The following is a 20933-nucleotide window of genomic DNA, read 5'->3' as shown; positions in this document are numbered from 1 at the left end:
ACAACTCCATGTATGGACATGCAGGTTACGACATATGTTAGAATGTGGTCGAGCACGTGGGAAGGGCTCTGTGTGGGTATAAAGAGGGGACTTCCCCTTCTTCTGTGTGCTTTTGCTGAATAAACTCATCTCTCTACGAGAGTGTTTGTTCCTCATTTGCACCGAAAGAGCGCTCTATCTTGTGATCTTAGCGGGATTTGCCGAGCTGGTTTATCGCTTCATTCTCTGGTTTCTGAGGGAGAACACTGTCCAAGGAGACCCTTCCTAACAAGCAGCATTTAAGTAAAGTGTTACCATGGTTTATGTTAATGCAATGAACTGTTGAACCACTGTAGGGTCAAGAGAAATAAGATAACAACAGAGGAAGTATTTCCTGAAAAAACATAGTACAAGGAACTAAATCAGCATGTCCCTTCATTTCCTCTTGCCCTACCAGTTTAAAAGAATGTTTTCCTCATAACAGCATTCCAACGGCTACACGACAGGGATTGTTCGAGTGTGTTTAGAGTTGACAGTGAGATGTGTGGATTAAAGTTTGCTGGTCAATTAGTTTTGTTTTTTAACATCTATTTTTAACTCATTATATTTTCATGTTCCACGTTCTATGGGGAATGTACATGTCATTGTTCTTAGTGCTTCTTTTTGCTGTTGGATGCAACGGTAAGGATGTATTTTATATACGTTTATTACAGCTGAAGTAATCAGCATCTGGGTAACCAAGATAGAATCATATTGACTTTAACCTTCATGTGCCTAAATTTCTTTGTCATTTTGTTTAATGTACATGAAGCTATCATTATATGTCACTATATTATTAGTTGCACAGTGTTTTATGTCCAATATGCCCTTCTATGTCTTATTCTAGTATGTAGAAACATTTATGAGGTTGCTTATGAACTAACATATACTATTCTAGCATACGGGAGCATTTATTTATGTAGTTTATGGAGTAATATATCCTACTGTAGTGAATATGAGAATTAATTGAGGTTGTTTATGATGTACTATATCCTTTTCTAGTGTATATGAGTGTGTATGTGGTTTATGAGCTAATATTTCCTATTGTATTCTGTTAAGTTATTTATGAACCAATATCTTTTATTCTAATGGACAAGAGTGTTTATTCAGGTTGTTTATGGACTGAAACCTTCTATTCTAGTCAATAGAAGTGTTTATTCTGGTTGTTTATGGACTAAAATCTCCTATTCTAATGTATAGAAATGCTTATTAAGGTTGTTTATGGACTAATATTTCTTAGTGTAGCATGTAAAAGTGTTTATTGAAGTTGTTCAGACTAAAATCTCCAATTCTAATTTTTAGGAATGCTTATTAAGGTAATCTTTTTTTTCTTTTAATCTAGGCCTCCATGTCCAAGGCCCCTCTGGTCCTCTTGTAGCCCAGCTAGGAGACACAGTCCTACTTCCCTGCTTTTCTCAGATCCACCTGCCTCTGGAGGGTCTGCAGGTGGAATGGAGAAAAGCAGATTCAGAATCTCTGGTGATCCTCTTCCAGCAAGGAGAAATCAGACCTGATCTACAGAGTCAGTCCTTTAGGGATAGAGTCCACCTCTTCCCAGATGAGATATCCAAAGGGAACTTCTCCATCCTGCTCAACAATGTGGTCAGAAATGATACTGGAGTTTACCGGTGTAAAGTCAGTACAACCCAAGAGTCCAGTGAAACTGAGGTGGAGCTTAAAGATATTGGTGGGTAAACATACTTCATGTCCAAACAGTTGAAAGAAAACTTTCTTTTCTTGATTTTGCTTGATCTGGTAAGAAAGGCCTCTCCTTGGATCACCACTTTATCATGGTGGAGGGATTTGCGTGCTTGAATGATCTTAGGAGCTATGTTGTCTGGAGCAAAAGCTCCTGGTAGGGTCTCCCATGGCAAACTGGTCCTAGGTGACAGGTCAGACAAAGTGTGATCCATAATAACCCCTATGAAGACACAAAAACGGGACTTGTGTACCCTGCCCAGAACAGCGTTACCGGGCCCCACCCTGGAGCCTGGCCTGGGGGAGGGGCTCGCCAGCGAGCGTCTGGTGGCCGGGCATTTACTCATGGTGCCCGGCCGGGCCCAGCCCGAAGGAGTTACATGAGTCCACCCTCCCATCGACCCACCACCAATGGGAGGGGCAGTAGTAGGGGTTCGGTGCGTTGTGGATCGGGCAGTGTCCGAAGGTGTGGGCCTTGGCGTTCTGATCCTCGGTTGCTGAAACTGGCTTTTGGAACTTGGAACGTTACCTCACTGGCGGGGAAGGAGCCTGAGTTGGTGCGCGAGGTTGAGAGATACCGGCTAGATATAGTCGGGCTCACCTCAACACACAGCTTGGGCTCTGGGTCCAATCTCCTTGAGACTCTTTTCTGGAGTTGCCCATGGTGAGAGGCGGCGGGCAGGTGTGGGCTTTCTCAGAGCCCCTCGACTCGGTGCCTGTATGTTGGGGTTTTCTCCGGTGGACGAGAGGGTAGCTTCCCTACGCCTTCGGGTTGGGGAACGGGTCCTGACTGTTGTCTGTGCTTATGCACCGAACAGCAGTTCAGAGTACCCAGCCTTCTTAGAGTCCTTGGGAAGGGTGCTTGAAAGTGCTCCTCCTGGAGACTCTATTGTCCTACTGGGGGACTTCAACGCTCACGTGGGCAATGACAGTGAGACCTGGAGGGGTGTGATTGGGAGGAATGGCCTCTCTGATCTGAACCCGAGTGGTGTTCAGTTTTTGGACTTCTGCGCAAACCACAGTTTGTCCATCACGAACACCATGTTTGAACACAAGGATGTCCATAAGTGCACATGGCACCAGGACTCCCTAGGCCGCAGTTCAATGATTGACTTTGTAGTCGTGTCATCGGACTTGCGGCCATGTGTTTTGGACACTCGGGTAAAGAGAGGAGCTGAGCTGTCAACTGATCACCACCTGGTGGTGAGTTGGATCAGGTGGTGGGGGAAGATGCCGGTCAGACCAGGCAAGCCCAAACGCATAGTGAGGGTTTGCTGGGAACGTCTAGCAGAAGAACCTGTCAGATTGATCTTCAACTCACACCTCCGTCAGAACTTTGACCAGATATTGGGGGAGGTGGGGGACATTGACTCAGAATGGGCCATGTTCCGTTCCTCCATTGCTGAAGCGGCTGACTGTAGCTGTGGCCGTATGGTAGTTGGTGCCTGTCGGGGCGGTAATCCTCGAACCCGGTGGTGGACACCCCAGGTGAGAGATGCCGTCAAGCTGAAGAAGGAGTCCTACCGGGCATGGTTGGCCTGTGGGACACCAGAGGCAGCTGGCAGGTATCGACAGGCCAAGCGATCTGCGGCTTCAGTTGTCACCAAGGCAAAAACCCGTGTATGGGAGGAGTTTGGTGAGGCCTTGGAAAGTGACTTTAAGTCGGCTCCGAAAAGATTCTGGCAAACCGTCAGGCGACTCAGAAGGGGAAAGCAGTGTGCCACTAGCCCTGTATATAGTGGAGATGGTGTGCTGCTGACTTCGCCTGAAGACGTCATTGGGCGGTGGAAGGAATACTTTGAGGACCTTCTCAATCCCACCGACACGTTCTCCAGTGAGGAGGCTGAGTCTGGGGACATGGGAATAGGCTTGTCCATTACTGAGGCTGAAGTCGCTAAGGTAGTTAAGAAGCTCCTTGGTGGCAAGGCTCCAGGGGTGGATGAGATCCGCCCTGAGTTCCTCAAGGCTCTGGATGTTGTGGGGCTGTCTTGGCTGACACGCCTTTTCAACATTGCGTGGACATCGGGGGCGGTGCCACTGGATTGGCAGACTGGGGTGGTGGTGCCTCTTTTTAAAAAAGGCGGACCGGAGGGTGTGTTCCAACTACAGGGGAATCACACTCCTCATCCTCTCTGGCAAGGTCTATGCAGGGGTACTGGAGAAGAGAGTCCGGCTTATAGTCGAACCTCGGATCCAGGAGGAACAGTGCGGGTTCCGCCCTGGTCGTGGAACACTGGACCAACTCTTCACCCTCTCCAGGATTCTGGAGGGTTCATGGGAGTTTGCCCAACCAGTCCACATGTGCTTTGTGGATCTGGAGAAGGCATTCGACTGTGTTCCCCGGGGTATTCTGTGGGAGGTGCTTCGGGAGTACGGAGTACATGGCTCTTTGCTACGAGCCATTCAGGCCCTGTACAAACAAAGCAGGAGTTTGGTTCGCATGGCCGGCAGTAAGTCAGACTCGTTCCCAGTGAGAGTTGGACTCCGTCAGGGCTGCCCATTGTCACCGATTCTATTAATAATTTTTATGGATAGAATTTCTAGGCGCAGTCAAGGGATGGAGGGTGTCCGTTTTGGTGACCTCAGGGTCACATCGCTGCTGTTTGCAGATGATGTGGTCCTATTGGGGACATCAGGCAGCGAACTTCAGCTTTCGCTGGATCGGTTTGCAGCCGAGTGTGAAGCGGCTGGGATGAGAATCAGTACCTCTAAATCCGAGACCATGGTTCTCAGGCGGAAAAGGGTGGAGAGCCCTCTCTGGGTCGGGGATGAGCTCTTGCCTCAAGTGGAGGAGTTCAAGTATCTCGGGGTCTTGTTCACGAGTGATGGTACAAGGGAGCGGGAGATTGACAGGCGGATTGGTGCTGGGTCAGCAGTGATGCGGGCTCTTTACCGGTCTGTTGTGGTAAAGAAAGAGCTGAGCCATAAGGCAAGGCTCTCGATTTACCGGTCGATCTACGTTCCCACCCTCACCTATGGTCATGAGCTTTGGGTAATGACCGAAAGAATAAGATCGCGAATACAAGCGGCCGAAATGAGTTTCCTCCGCAGGGTGTCTGGACTCTCCCTTAGAGATAGGGTGAGAAGTTCGGACATCCGGGAGGGACTCGGAGTAGAGCCGCTGCTTCTTCACGTCGAGAGGAGCCAGCTGAGGTGGTTCGGGCATCTGGTTAGGATGCCTCCTGGACGCCTCCCTCGGGAGGTGTCACAGGCGAGTCCACCTGGGAGGAGACCCCGGGGAAGACCCAGGACACGCTGGCGCGACTATATCGCCCAGCTGGCCTGGGAGCGCCTCGGAATCCCCCTTGGAGAGCTGGTGGAAGTGGCTGGGGAAAGGGAGGTCTGGGCTTCATTGCTTAGGAGGCTGCCCCGGAGAAGCGGAAGATAATGGATGGATGGATGGATGGATGGATGGATGGATGGATGGTAAGAAAGGTCTGGCTGCAGACATGCACTCTCAGCCATGACATGCAACGGCAACCTTTTGATGAGGTCAGTACACGCTGTGCCACAACAAAAAAAACAGCAAACCACGTACTGCTGGGCAAGAAGAATTCCACTGATTGTATATAAATGTTGGCACGGTGCCGTGGTGGGTAGCGTTATCATCTCACAGCGAGGAGGGCCTGGGTTCGATTCCCCGGCGGGGTGACCGGGGTCCTCTCTGTGTGGAGTTTGCATGTGTCTGTGTGGGTTTCCTCCCACAGTCCAAAGTCAGGCCAATTGGACATGCTACATTGCCCCTGGGTGTGAGTGACTGTCTGTGTCTGTCTGTCCGCCCTGCGATGGACTGGCGACCTGTCCAGGGTGTATCCTGCCTTATGACCGCTGGGCTAGGCTCCAGCACCCCCCTGCAACCCTGAGGGAGAATTGGCTTAGATGGATGGCCTTTCATAGTAAAACCAGGACAGTCTGACATGAAGGTTGGTTTAATTGGTAAAAAAACAAAAAGACTACTGAAACTCATGAAAGCCATGAATTGGTTAGAATCAGTTATAAAAAACTAATATTTTATTAAAATTAAAAATGATTAAAATACAACTTATTAAGGAATCTAGGAGGTTGTGACAACATACAGTCAACGTAGTACCGATTGCTGTCTCGTCAAAGTGGTCACAACCTCCTAGAAAGTTGTCATGACTTTACATTTACAAGGAATTACATTTCAACATTGTGACAATGTAGAGAGCACCAAGCAGACAATGTTATGGGCACCAAAACAGTACATTGTCACAACATAGCTGTGTTTGCAGGGCCAATAGGAATAAAACGATGCTTTTGCTTCATAACGGGAATTGACTTGATGGTTGCCATTAGAGGCCACTTTGCACTGTAACATCAACCCATCAGGATATCACTAATACCATTAGCAACTACTGAGGACCATCAGGAACCAAAAGACTTTTGATGGGTTATAAGAATTTTTTTTTTCAACAAAGAGGTACATTAAATGTAACTCTCTAGCTGTGTTATGGACAAAAAACAGATTGAGTGATGAAATCGCTAAGCAGCAGCAGCAGCAAAAGTTACTGTGCCATTGGGCTGCTTCTGCTATTGTGGCAGAAAGTGCATGTGCGTGTGATGTCACTGGGGCTGAGAGGGCATCTGGCTGAGAGTGCATGTCTGCAGCCAGACTCTATTAGACCTGGTAGCTATATAGATCCACAAAGTGGTCAGCTCTGCCCTTATATTTAATGAGGTTATGAGCTACAGGTCAGGCAAAACCAAGGAAAACAGATAAAGGATGTTTCATTCAACTATGGACTCATTTTGGGACACTTGTAGTGTTAGAGATTATTAAGAAAGCATGAGAAGAATCTCAGGAATCCTTATGCTACTGATGCAAATACACCATTGAAAGTCTACCTATTATCTAAATTGTAAATGCCTGGTTTTTCCAGAGGATCTGGTTAAAGGGGCCGACCATGCTATCTTTGCCTCGGTGGGTGAGGAGGTAATACTGAACTGTTCTGTAGACTCTAATTTACCAGCCCACATGATTGAAGAAGTGTCCTGGAAAAAGAGAAGTCAAGACCAAGACGACCTTATCCTGTTCTTTCAAGACAATGAGGTCTTCCTTTCTCATGAAAGTTATCAGGAAAGAGCCGAGCTCTTTATCCCTGAAATCCCCAAAGGTAACTTCTCGCTGAAGGTAAAGAATGTGAAGCTGGAGGATAAAGGAGAGTTCATATGTGAGGTCCACACTAGTGACTGGTCAGCACATACTACTGTGGTTCTGCAGAAACTAGGTAAGAATAGAAATTCTTTTTTTAGATGTTTGTTTTTGCATTTCATTTGTATTTTAGTGCTGATGTTATTGCACTTGCTAAAATAATTAGGTAACATTTCAATGTCGGGTACATTAAAAACTCTTATTAGGCCCCAACTATCTAGTAGTTAGCAGTTAAAAGTCTCCTCATTACTGCATTATTGAAGAATGTCTAGGATAAACGAAGCATTTCCCCGAGCACTTTTATTTGTATACTAAACATAGTAATATTTTGCACATTTTATTTGTCAACAAATAACTGCATATTAACTGGCTGCTTATTATTACTTTGTTAAGCACCAAGTTAAGTGAGTTACGCATCTGATTACACATCCTATTTATGTGTATTTCATAGCTGAGTGTTGGGTCTGTATGGAATCTATGCTACCATGAAATACCTAATAAGTTAGTTATTGCAATGCTTTCCATCAGAATGGCTTTTTTTCCTTTTTTAAATACAATAGGTTGGTGTTTCCTTTTGATTTTTATCAGTAATTGAACAGCAAATCACCAATTAAATCTAAATATAAACTGACCTCTCTAAAGTGAAACCTTAGATTTCCAGTTAGCCTGTACTTCTAAGAAAGGGTTAATTCATAGTAGCTATTGCTTAATAACTTAATAACTAGTAATTAGCTTAAGGGTACAATCATAAGAGTTCATTAATAAACACATTCAATATAAAACTATTGCTCGGGAAAGTGTTGTGCACAAGATTATAATATATAATTTGCAAATCAATCTGTTTTGGAAAATACTTCACCTTCATTATCACTGTCATAATAATCTCACAGCTACTGGCCTCATGTTTGTGGCCAGCAATTACACTGAATTAAGTTCAATAAATCTTATTTGTCCCCAAAGGGAAATTCATAACTAGCCATTTATACATGACACAAACATATAACATAGATAGATGACTAAATGACATAGAGAGGTGACTAAAGACATTCATAGATAAAATAAAAAATATATATAATACACAGCTGATTGATTATTGATCAGCCTGATGGCCTCGGGCACAAATGACACTCTTCATCGATCAGCATCTAGGGCAGCGATCATCATGGTCTAGGGGCTCAGTGGAGGGGCTTTAATGATAGGATGACCTATTTTTAAAGTCTGCTGTTTATGTTATGACTGGAGCAAAAAGATATCAGGGTCTGTAAATGGTTCTTATTTCTTACACTCATCTTAATAAGGCTTAATAAAGGCATACTAATGAACATCTGAAATATGTAAAAGATTATGGTGTATAATACACAAATAAAAGTAAACAGTAGTTATTTTACTCTAGTCCTTGCACCAAAAATTAGTGCTTTGTGGGATGGAAAATCACAAGATAAATGTGTTGTTAAAGACTTAATAAAACTTTTTCAATACTTAATTTTTATTAATACCTGTGCATGCACCTGTGCATTCTACAGGTTTCTCCACGAGCCAAATATTGATCTTGGTGCTGTGCTTTATTGCACTGCAGCTTTCAGTGGGACTTTGTGTTCCTGTTTTCATCCTGTTGAAAAATAAAGGTATTTCATCAGACATTGTCCACATAATACATTCATATGATATTCATCAATATTATAAATATCAAGACCCTTACTTTGTCTTTAGCTACTAGTGGAAAAGTTATGCACGCTTCACTGATCCTCTGTCCAAACATCTGCATATTTGTTGCTTTCATCTTATGGTCAACAGACGGTAAGTTTTATTTATTTTCTTCCTTTTTTCTAACAGCTTTGCAAATATCTATGCAATCTGTGCAGCGCCAGTGATTGACACTGACTTATTCTAATTCCCTACAGGGTCTCTGATTGAGATTGTGACTTGTTCAACAGTCAGTATCTTACGGCCCCTTATGCTGATGAAGACCTTTCCCCATCTTGACCGATTTCCTAGTAAGTCTTTGCAGAAACGTTTCATCGGTTAGTCTTAGGCTGCTTACAGATGCAGACCCAAGCAGGATGTACCTTATTGTGATTGCAATATGCACTCACAATGCAATCACATATTGCAAACTATCTACAGGACTGCCTACGAACTGTGCCATCATGAATCACACAGTTTTAAAGGTTGCTCGAGTTTTAAGAGAGGCATCAACAAGCTTGAAACAAAATACTAAATTATTGCAAAAGGTTTGCTAATGAAGAGACAACTGAAATTTTCCCCACCAACACATTCTATACAGGTGTAACTCAACTCAAGATAAAAAAGAAAATTCAGGTCAGCTTCTGAGTTGTGAAACAAGTGTTGGCCCTAATATCAGGAAATTGCAACACTGATCCCAGTGTAACCTGCTTCTCAGGTTCTCTTGATAAACTGCATTGTTTTGCCAGCAGACTCTAAAAACAGAAGGCAGCTGATCCAAGCACACAGTTTAAAGCATTGGCCCTAAATTCAGGAGGCTGTGAATTCGACCTCTGGTGATGCTACAGCCATCCGTAGTCCAAGACAACGCAATTGGCCTCACTCTTTCTGGGTGGGTAGAATGGCCTTCAATCTCCCACCATAACCCATTGTGATGCTAGACAGCACAGGCAGTTGGTGCTTTCATTCAAGCACGTTTGGCCGTCCAATGAGGCTGTGTTAGCAGCAGTTCGAAAAGATGCAATGGCACTTCATAGATCTCAGAGGGAAGCCTGTGCTAGCTTTCACCCTTAGTGCTGGTGGTATGGGCTAACTAGGGAATCATAACTAGTGGGTGGAATTGGATATGTATAAATTGTGAAGACAATTTGGAAAAAATCCAAAAGGAAAAAAAAAACTGTAATCAAACCAGAAAGTGTTGTATGAATGCTTATGAATGTAGCCTATGGATCTCTTTGTACTCTTTGTAAATCAATGTTAAATATATATATAGTTACCTCATGTTATCATAGCTAAGTAAATGTAATCCACAGAGCGCTTGGCAACAACAGTGAAGGCTTTGGTTGTTCCAGTGTACCACTCAATTATAACTATCACTGCATGTTCAAGTAAGTAAAACATAAAATATTATTTTGAAGTAAGTGTATCAGGAAGAATTGAAATACAGACTCAAAAAGAGAGACATGCACATGTCAGCATAAACCCAAGACTGAGCAATGAGCTGTGGGATAGCTCTCCTTAAGTAGAGGATGGATGTAGAGATCTCTAGATGTAGACATCTTAAGACACAATGACAGCTGGGTATGTAATCAGCCTCAATCAGCTCGTCCCAATCCTCTGATTCCTCCTAGTGCTTGGAGGTGGCCTAGCAGGAGGCCGGGATATTACAATATCCATATATGTATATAGACCTCCCCCTGACTGTGATTGGTCCATGTGTCATTTGTTCTGAGACATCCCTATGATTGTGAATAATTTATTCCATAAAATTCAGAAATAAATAACAACAATAAGTACATACTGTTTTTTATTATAAAACTAGTTTTTTTGTTTTTTTAGTTTTTTCACAAAGCATTCGCCAAATACAAACAGGAAGTGAACATATATTGACCGTAATGGTAGTACTAGAAGGCATGTGTTCCATTGGTGCTGGAGTATTAGGTAAGAAACATTTCTTTAATCACATATTGGTTCATTTTCTATCATATTTTCCTGCAACATTATGTCATCAAGCTTAACATGAAAGATAAATAAGAAATAACACTTTATTGTTTTTATAGCTGGTTGTTCTCTCCGAATGCATTCGACTGTGGTTCTACAAATATGCAATGGTGCTGTGCTGGGTTTTATTTTAATCATCCGAAGCAAAGAACATTTTCAACGTATGTATTGTTTGTTTGTCTGTAAATAATTACAAGTACATCATTAACAAAAATGTCACAAAGTAATATAAGCTAGCACTCTACTGTACATTTTGGAATAAAACCAACTGTGACACCTTGACATCCCAAGCTTACTGCATACAATGGCTTATTATTCAGTAACTACAGGGACTTTAGTACAAACTGGCTAACCCAATCTTAGGTTATACAGGGTGTCCCAAATTGACATTTGAGATGTGAATATGTGATTAACTACAAGTCCTAGGCAAAAGAAATTTAAACAAGAAAAGACACACATCAGTTCGGTATTCCAGCTCCTGCCAAACACGCTGTAACATGTCTTGCGTAACAATCTCCAGCGCAGGTCCAGTTGGTGCATTTTTATTGAATTTTCTCGAAAATGAACCCTGCACACTCTTGTCTGACTGTATTCGAGCATATTCTAACACACAAACTTTTCATTTTTAGTAAATGTCATTCTTCAACCTGAAAAAGAAACATTAAAAATTAAACTTGGTTAGATTTTAGACATTTTGTTCAAATTTGAGATCATTCAAGGGAGAATTGTCTATGTTATTATACTACTAGACTAAATTATGTCAATATTTTTGGGACACCCAGTGTAACTATGTAATATCTCTGCGTCTGCCAGTGGGACCAGGCCATTTAAGGGTTTTAATCTTTTTAAGAGTTTCACTAGAGAATTTCCTGATAATCTGAGGATCTGTAGATATTCAATAAGGGACTATCGAAATATGTGAGCATCCTGTTTACATAAAATGGCATGGCCAATGAACAGGATCTTGTCCTGAAACAGGACACAACAGAACTGTTCAGTCCTCGCCTGAAGCAAGAAAGAAAATTATCATATTATATTTATATTTAGTGTAAAAAAGTACTTTTCATAGGTCAGAGACCCCAATTCATGTATTGAAATTCCAGTTAAAATAGCCATTAAGTACAAGTTTTTTTTTTCTCAGGAGTTTAGATAGAGGATAAACCACTTGTATGGGGAAGTCAAAATCCAGGACTAGAAATTAAATTATAAAGTAATATGTTCAAAAGAAAAGCACTCCTTTGGAGGTTTGTGTTCATGCACATGTTTTATTAAACAGAATTATATAAGAATTGATTTTTTTGGGGCTCTTTTGTTCCCCCTGCCTTTGCGGCATGTAATCTGTAGTGTTCGTCTTCCTGTATGATGCATGTATATGGGGAGTTGAGTTCTGCTGAGGAGTCAGAATTTGGCAAAACACTAGCGAAGACAACATCAGAAGAAAAAGAAAATCAGTGGATTTAATCAAAGGAGGTTGCAAATTCTTAAGGTTTAGCTCCAAACTCTGTAAGACAGGAATGACACAGACAAGGTCAGAGGCTACAGTGAGACCATCTTACATTCTTTTATCTCTTTTACCACTTAGCAACAAATAAAAGCCATTCTGAGGTTTCCTCTTGCTCAATCTCTCTCTCTCTCTCTCTTTCTTTTCCTCTCTTCTTCTGACAATGTTTTCTCTTCATAACCTCTGCCATGACGTCAATGCTTGGAATACTGAGCTAGCTTCTCCTTATAGCGAGCTGAGGAGCCATAGTTGTTGGAGTGTTGTGCCATAAAGTGTTACGCCATTCTTACAAGATATCTTGTGCTACTCCTCCAAAGTTTCATAACACTATAGCAGATATTTCCAGCTCCGAGTAGCAAATGACAAAGATGCCATTCTCTCTACTATAAGTCTGTCTATCATCAAAATGACTTTGAAGCTGTTATTTTAAGGTGATGTGTTGCATAATGCTGTTTTAATTTCAAGTAATCTATGTCTTATCTTGCTAAAAATGCTTCTACTGAGAAGAAACTATGTCAAAATTCTTTTTCTTTTTTTCATTTTCTTCAACAAATGTGAACTACACCAGTACAGCACTATTGATAGTGTCATCTTGAGTTACTTTGTTTTCTCCATTAAATCCATACATATGTCTGTGGAAATTTCAGAGAGTTTTCTGATTCCTTCAATACTGGTTCCGATTATCATAGGAATTATGATGGTCCTCACTCTGCAAAGGCACTACTTTCAGGGAAAACCCTTTAGATGTAAGTAGCTAACTGATTATTTACTGTATATATAGAACATCTACAGCTGCACCATGAGTTGATGCAAAATTGCTTTACAAAAGATTTTACTCCTTAAACCGTAGACCTATTACATTATTACAAGGTTTATTACTCAGTAATTACATTGATTACAATGCCATCTGAGTTATTATTAAGCTATAAAAGTATCTAATAAAAATTTGCACTTGTCAATGGGATCTAGCTATTAAATTTAGGTTTTATTCATTCATTAACTTCCCCACCTTCTGAACTTAAACCTACATTAATTACAGATTAAAAGGGCATTGTCTATAAATGATACCACTGTTTTGTTTCATTTCATAGGTCTCCATATTGTTCTATCATCTACTATTCTGACAATATTCAACCTGGCTGAGCTCAGTGTTTATATTCTCATCGGTATCTCCACAAATAATTTTACTACAGGTAAGTATTTCAACATCACTGTTAAAAATGAAAAGTGAGCTCAGCTTAAAATTAAGAGATAACTAATTACACTGCTTTTCTTGAGTTAACTTAATCGGAGGACAGTCACGATTTCATCTAACTTATGTTTCTTAGTTTAGTCAAAGGTTTTCTTAAATCTCATTTCTTAGTTCTTAGATAGGTAAATTTGTTTTTACTAATCTTTTTCCAATAGATGGGACCCAATTACACAATTTCACAAGAGATTTTCTCCACTTGGATGTCCATCTCTTGTTGTGGTTGATGCATTAGTCCACTGTACCACTTGGGAGTTCCCCAAGGTAGCTTTAAAATAAAGCATGGTTACGTATCTCCAACTTCAGGAGATTGTAAGTTTAAACCCCATAGATCTCATATCTAGAAGCAAAAGAGGAGAGAATGTCTGATGGAAAGAAACAGCTAGTGGGTAAAGAAAATGAGTAAATTCTGTATTGTCCAGCCAACTGAAATACAGAACTAGAAAAGAAATGAGATTGAGCAGAACTTTTGATTAAACTACATAGTTTGAACTGGGTAAACTCAAATGCCCTGTTAACTAAAAAATTCAAAAGTGATCAGATGTAGAGTCAGAATTTTCGGTATCAATTTACTGTATGGTGCCTTTGATGATATTACATGACTCATGTATAATCTTATCATAACAATATCATAATCCAACATAAATGTTTATAAATGCTTATTCCAATAGACATCTCTGTCAGTAAGGCTACTTTATCAAACTTCAATCAACATTGGCAAATGTGATTTTATAGTGAATAAATCCTATTAGAATAAACAGGTATGGGAGTTCATGGGAGGTGTACACAATCACCCCCATTCTTGATTTTATACTGTAATGTATGTTATTGCTTATAGGTGGAAAATAATGAAAATAAATAAATAATTGATCAAAAAAAAAGAATAAACAGGTATAAACATTTTTTTTCCTTCAGGTTTTTCACATTTTTTACCATAATCAACATTACACGTAAACATGTGTAGGTTCTTTGGTGGTTTTGGATAGTAAATCAAATGGCTATATTTGGTTGGAAATTGCTATGTTTGGTTATGGATGTCACATCCCCTGGTTCCTATCACCACCACTGTAAAGAAATCTGAGTTGTGAGGTTAGTTTTAAGTGTTTGGCTGCCCATTTAATAGAAAATGCTGCTGCTATTTCAAAATCTGCATAATTCAATAGTTAAAATGTGGGCAAAATCATTCGGAGTGGTTTGATGTGAACTGTAAACCAGCATTCTAGAGAAACTTACCAACCAAGATTTTCTTTGTAGTGTTGAGTTATGTAGATCTTTTTTTTAAAATTGATGGAATTCCCTTTAATATCCATGTGTTTAGTGTATATGACTTTTTTCATCTAACATGTTTTAATGGTTCTAATTTTCAGCTTGGTATCTTCCGCTTGAGGCTGTAATACATGCTGTTGCATGGCTATCAATGATTTTCCTGTTGCGCTGTAATAGATGTCAAAAACAAAGATGCCACTTTGTAAAGAGAGGAATAGGATGTAAGTATGATTCTCTCATAATTTTGTGTTTTTTATAGTGCACAACACTAATGCTATTGACTTATTTGCTTTGTCCTCTTTTCATTGCAAGATAATTTTGAAGCTTTCTTCTCTTATTCATGAAATTTAATTAGTAACTGTATTTCCCATAATCTAAAGCAAATAAAATCGGGCCAGAAGAGTGAAAGTTTTATAAAAGGGTCTATATATTATATATATTAAAAAAGGGTCTCTCTCTCTCTCTCTCTCTCTCTCTATATATATATATATATATATATATATATATATATATATCTTGTTTGTCTTGCTTTTTGGAATAAATTAGCTAAATGTAGATATTTTTAATATAAAAAATATCAAAACATACTATTCATTTCCCACCTTCTTTTTTTCCCAAGTCTGCCTAAGGAAACTACGCTGCCTAAAGAGCCCATTTTAAATAATTTTCGATGTAACAAAAATCCAATTTCACTTCATGAAATATGTACAAAAAATCATTTGTACTCTACATAAACCTAATAGAATGAACTAATCATACATATCATAGTATCTAACAAACACTTTAACTGAAAAGAAACACTAATTCTGTACTAAACCTGAATTCCTATTTTTCTTTAAGTGCCTTCATCTCTGACTAAGAATATTTAACAAGTTTGCAATGAATAAGGAAGCAGTAGATCAAAATAGCTTGTTGACTAGCACAAGGAATGTTTTCATTTTAGCTGGCCAACCAAACTTACCAAGTTGAGCCCCCATCATGATGCCTAGTCCAGCTTAACCAGCTGGTTGACCAGTATAGGATGTGCTTTCTTTTAGTCTAGTTGGATGTCAAGCTTGCCAACTACTAGACCCTCAAAGACCAGCTTAGAAATTGTGGCTTGTTGAGCTGGTAGATTAGTTACAAAGGTTGACCAGCATGTCGAGCAAAACTATGTTAGTCAACCAGCCTGACCCTCACCTCCAGCATGACCAAGGTAACTGACTTAGAATTGCTCAACTAGTCAGGTCAAGTTGGTCAAGCTGGCAGACCAGCTAAAACTAAAACAAAAACAATCTCTTTGCTGGTCAACCAGCTAAGTTGCTCTATTGCAGCTTATCCAGCTGTTTGACAAGTATAGTTTAGCTGGATGTCCCATTTTCAGGGATACAGACCACCGGCATTCAACCAAACTTGCAATGATACTTTGACTTAAATCATTCACACAAATGCGTTTGATTGACTGCTATAGATGCTGCTCTGGTCGCTGGTTGATGTTCATGAATATTGTTCAAATATGAATATTTTTACATATGTCAATCGCTTTGTTACAGAATTTTTCTGAAGTGTCCAGTTCGGTCCTCTGAAACATCTTGCTGGGTCTGCATCAGACCATAGTGTGCCAGTTGACAACCCCTGACTTCTGCAAAATTATTTTTTTTATCATTTAGATATAATGTGGTATTTCTAAATTTCTATCAAATAAATGACATATTTCTGTATATATAGAACGTCTAAAGCTGCACCATGAGTTGATGCAATTTGAAAAATCTGCTTTCTCTTCTTCAATTCCTTAAAAAGGGCAGTTATGCTTCATTAACAGATTAAAAAAAAAGACAGATGGGCTTTTCATTGTTGTTTATTTATTTATTTATTTTCATGATAGAAATGTTGTGTTTTACGGGCCTGATGTTTTTATTGATGCTCTAATGCATTTCTTTTTTCAGATGTGTGTTGCACTGTGATTACTGCAGCTCTAATCATTACATTTGGCGTTCTGTGTGTTTATTATGTAAACCTTCACATGGAAAATGACAAAGGTAAAAAAAAAAAACAATGCAGTTTCTTTATGACCCCCCCCCCCTTAACTCTACACATTACACTCAACCTAACTTCATTTGTTTTAAGTTGCTTAGCACTAAAAATGATGAATCTAATTCTGCTTTTCATGTTAAATGAAATCTTTGTCAGTAATTTTGAAACATCAGAGCAACGTTGCGTGACTACAGTATCTTCACTTGTTTGGTGTTTGACTGTTGCATCTTTATGTAGTTTGCATGCATTTGTTTACGTTTTTCATTTCAAACATTAGGAAAAGTCTAAAGACTTTGAAAATGAAAAGGATTTTTATTTTAGGTCATTTATTTATTCATTTTTTATAAATTTTTTTGATGATTGCAGATCGTGCTGGATACATGGCTTTGACTGCATTCCTCCATGTCCTGTCAACAATATCCCTCTTCAAACATCCAAAACATTTGCCTGGTTAGTCTAATCGGACGTTTCTTTAAAACACGGTGCTTTGCTCGTTGGAGGAGGAATGTCCATGATTAACTTTGAAAATTGAATTGCAGATCTTCCTCACATTCTGATCTACATGTTTGGAGCCGTAGGACTGAATATTGTAAATTCTATCACTCTAATCACAGAACTGAGCCTGAAAGCAGGTAACCTTCATACTGTATGGACAAAAATGGTTATTAAGTACAAGTTATTCATCTCTCCAGAGATATTTCTGAGGAGATTACATGTAAGTAAATCCACTTGCACAATGAAGGAAAAAGTCCGGAAAATTCACTGAAAAGTTTTGGAAATCAATGTAGTTGCTGTGTAAGGATGTGTAGCTGCCAAGAAGCTGTTCCTGACAAAAAGAAATAGACAAGAAGAAAATATAATTCTAGGTTGGTGATTTTAGGACATTAGACTGACCACCCCATAGTCCAGACATCAAGATCACTGTGATTGGGATTACTTGGTTATGGAGAAGCAGGGAGCATGCTGAAAACAGTGAATAAACTTGTACTTAATGGCTACTTTGATTACAACAGTAATATGTGACTGGTGAGCTCTGATTTTTGCTTAGCTTTGTTTACTTTTGTTGACATCTAGACAAAGGAGCACCGACTTTACAAGACCTACGTGTGATTGTCGTACCATTTGAAACGATCTTTGTCTCTGCATGGCTTGCTTTGCAAATCTATCATTTCTGTGAGTAACTTCAAACATTTACTTTTAGACTAAAGATGTTCTGGGAAATACTTTGCATTGCTGATAGACTTTTAGAGAAAACAGTAAAGTTGTGCATTGCAGTTGCTTGAGTAATGTTGTAATAAATTACACTTATTTAAGTTGTTTTAAGATAAGAAACTTCATCCTTTTTCTTGAGTGTTTCTGTAAAGTGAGTCACATTTTGCATTACTCTGTTTCTCCATTCAAATGAAGCCAGTTGCATACGTACAGTGAACTAGCAGTTGGGGGTCAATTTGCAATTCTACTGCAGAGCAGGAGGACCTGATTAAATTGGCAGGTGATTCTTAGGAGGGCGATCACACCTCAGATTTGTGCTACCAAAACCAGCAGTCATGCTGGTTTTTCAAATTAAGGGGAAGCTTCCTCTAAATAAACTTGAGTTCCCTTAAAAACAAAGATTTCAGAAGTTTATGGATACTAAAAATGAACAATTGTCTTATGTATACAAATGTTCTACTGCTGGCTGGATACTTGTTGATGGTCCTCTCTTAATACTGACCCCAGCATCATTGCTGTGTCTGGTACACTCCTACCAGCACCATATATTATACAATGTCAATGTGACTGCTGTGCTGAGAATGTATCACCACCTAAATAATATCTGGACAACAGCATTTCTGTGGTCAGAAGCTGACTAAAGAGGACTGAGCTTAGTGACAGTGGTCTACAGTCTATAATTGTACACCTATAAAGTGGAGCTATAAGGTAAGAGCTCATTAACTGGCCAGTGAGTGAAAGGTGCACATATTCAGTACATTTATGCGTGTATATAAAACATTCCTATAAGCGTTCTCTAGTATTGTGGCTTGTTCTTGTTAGTAATATATTGTAATTGGCTCTTTACTGTAATCTAACCGACTCTGTCTTATGTGATACAGGGATGGGAACAAGACACAGGTAAGGTCATTTAGTAAGGTCAATTCTGTTGTCAGAGAGGAAAAAAACTGTGATTTTTTACCCATAAGCCTGCTCCCTGCCCTAAAGAGGTTAGAGAGCACACGGACAAAAAATCTGAACTGCTGACTGAATGCACACCTGAACACTAAATCAATAAACCACTAAATAAAATCATAAAAGCTCATTACATTATGCTTCATTGTCATTTTTCACTACAGAATAAAGCAAAACTTTGAGGATCAAAGGGAAGCAGGAGCTCAGGTATGATGCACTGTTTTAAAATGCTGTCCTTGTTCATGCGTGAACATCAGTTTTGGCTTGTGGGTTGCAGGTAAATCTATAAAATGATTCTGTTATGATGCTATAACTCTTAGAAAGCTGTAAAAAATGGAAAAAAAATCTTTACAACACTGAAAAGTTATAATAGTTATAATAGTTATATAATAATAGACTTGTTTTGTTGTTCACATCTTTCAACGTTTTCAATATATGTATATACGTGTGTGTGTGTGTGTGTGTGTGTGTGTGTGTGTGTGTGTGTGTGTGTGTAGGGAAGATCTAGAAATAGATTTTTGCAAACTCTGTTTTATATACTCTTTTATATACTGTATACAGGAAGTATGCAAAGTCCATTAAAATAGATACTTTTTAATAAATTCATACATGAACAAAAAATTTGGGAAAAGATCAATTAAACATTTTACAAAAATAGAAAAGATAAAATACTTCTTTCATCAACATAAAAGTACAACCTCCAGTAAACCTGGCTTTTGTCAAAATGTACTGAATTAAATTGAAAAATTATTATTATTATTGTTATTGTTGTTGTTGTTGTTGTTGTTGTTGTTGTTGTGACATATAATACCACATACTCTGTATTATATATATATATGTATGTATGTTCAGAGCGTACATAAGAAAGTTCATTTGCTTACATGACTTGCACCATGACGTCACCTGTCAACCCATAGTTTGTTTCTTCACACAGGATCCTCAAGCGATGGTGGCTCTGTCTCCCTCTGTGCCGAAACCTTCTGACCCCTCTGAGGTGATCACTTGATAATATGCATTATACATCTCATTTTGACTTAATTACACCCATAAACACTGTTTTTGTTCCCAACATGTCTTTGAGAAGTGTATCGTACATGTAATGGTGACACTGTGTTATTTCCTTAGATGCTGCAGTTTCTTTGCTGTTGTTTCTGAAAATGTGAAATTTATTCCACAGGATGATCCGTCACCTTGAATGGGCACTGATTTCACAAGTGTAAGGAGCAAGTATCAGCAGATGTTCACCATCCCTAGAAACATCGAGAACCTGGATAAAGTCACAAGAAGTTAAATACAGAGATTATTTGAAAAGATGCCTGATATTCACTTTGGATTGTCTGGTAGTGGCTCAGCACCGATAACAGATTCTGCATTCCGTTGCTTTTTTTTCTGGTCTTTAAATTCAATTCAATGTTTCTCTCATGCATATGCACAAGAAATGACCTCACAGAAAGAAGTCAGTACTTGAGGTGGTTTTCTTGGTAACGGTGGACAAGTAAACAAAAAAAACAAAGCATTATTTCTTATTCTGAGAGGCTTTGAATGAGATGCTGGCAGAAAACTTTGTGGGGTCTGATGGCAGTTAACTCCATCCTAGAGAACTTCTGAGGAATGCGACGATGGCTAAAGCTACTCTTGGATTTCACTCCTTGGAGGATTTGAGCAAAATCATTCAAAATGATCTCTAGACTTGCTACCTTCCTCTTCTCAGTCAGTGCCTCCAGTAAGTCTACAGCCAGTCCTGGAATAGTCAAAGTCATAGATCAGTCAAATCATGTGATTCAGAAGACGAGAGTCATTTTGACGTTATAATGCAGATTTTTACTGTGTAAAAAAAGCAAAAAACACACTCCTTGTGTATGTTTGCAAAGAGCCCTTGCAACAATGGACAGAAACTGCCAGGAGAATGTAATTAGCAGTTTTCCAGAAAAACACAGAGGGACATTGGCCAAGTGAAAACTTAAGGTACTTTGTATTTTAGGTCAAAGGGTCTTGCACTAAAATTTTCTTTCTGTGTCATGGTTTCATAGTTTTGTAAATAAAACCTGAAAAAAATGCTACTGTGTTATTCTTTTATGGGCAAATTCACAAATATACACTCACCAGCCACTTTATTAGGTTGTTAACACAAATAGCTAATCAGCCAATCACACGGCTGCAACTCA

General features: G+C 39.4%; 1 protein-coding gene across 2 annotated transcripts; it reads left to right on the top strand.

The window, feature by feature from the left end:
• The first annotated feature begins 289 nt into the window (after nucleotides 1-289).
• LOC108440705 lies at nucleotides 290-20825 on the top strand. 2 transcript variants are annotated; one of them, XM_017719727.2, is made up of 20 exons: nucleotides 291-660; nucleotides 1361-1705; nucleotides 6618-6965; nucleotides 8413-8514; nucleotides 8600-8686; nucleotides 8791-8883; nucleotides 9886-9960; nucleotides 10412-10513; nucleotides 10633-10734; nucleotides 12722-12820; nucleotides 13166-13267; nucleotides 14691-14810; nucleotides 16515-16607; nucleotides 16969-17052; nucleotides 17142-17234; nucleotides 17677-17775; nucleotides 18696-18714; nucleotides 18933-18975; nucleotides 19703-19762; nucleotides 19946-20825. In XM_017719727.2, exons 1-20 carry the CDS (start codon nucleotides 591-593, stop codon nucleotides 19961-19963), a joined length of 2154 nt encoding a protein of 717 aa, XP_017575216.1. In that variant the 5' UTR covers nucleotides 291-590; the 3' UTR covers nucleotides 19964-20825. The 2 variants fall into 2 exon arrangements, with proteins under 2 accessions (XP_017575218.1, XP_017575216.1); XM_017719729.2 differs by lacking the exons at nucleotides 9886-9960; nucleotides 10412-10513; nucleotides 10633-10734 and having other exon boundaries at nucleotides 290-660.
• Nucleotides 20826-20933: the final 108 nt, after the last annotated feature.

Source organism: Pygocentrus nattereri, chromosome 5 (genome assembly GCF_015220715.1).
Source record: "Pygocentrus nattereri isolate fPygNat1 chromosome 5, fPygNat1.pri, whole genome shotgun sequence".
Classification (NCBI taxonomy): domain Eukaryota; kingdom Metazoa; phylum Chordata; class Actinopteri; order Characiformes; family Serrasalmidae; genus Pygocentrus; species Pygocentrus nattereri.
This window is presented reverse-complemented; position numbering and strand designations above follow the sequence as displayed.

Excerpts from the sequence above, each read along its gene's own strand:
- LOC108440705 (XM_017719727.2), top strand. The coding sequence starts at position 591 with ATGTTCCACGTTCTATGGGGAATGTACATGTCATTGTTCTTAGTGCTT. Across the intron at positions 1,706-6,617 it reads GGTGGAGCTTAAAGATATTG|AGGATCTGGTTAAAGGGGCC; the intron begins GTGGGTAAACAT and ends TGGTTTTTCCAG. Across the intron at positions 12,821-13,165 it reads TCAGGGAAAACCCTTTAGAT|GTCTCCATATTGTTCTATCA; the intron begins GTAAGTAGCTAA and ends TTCATTTCATAG.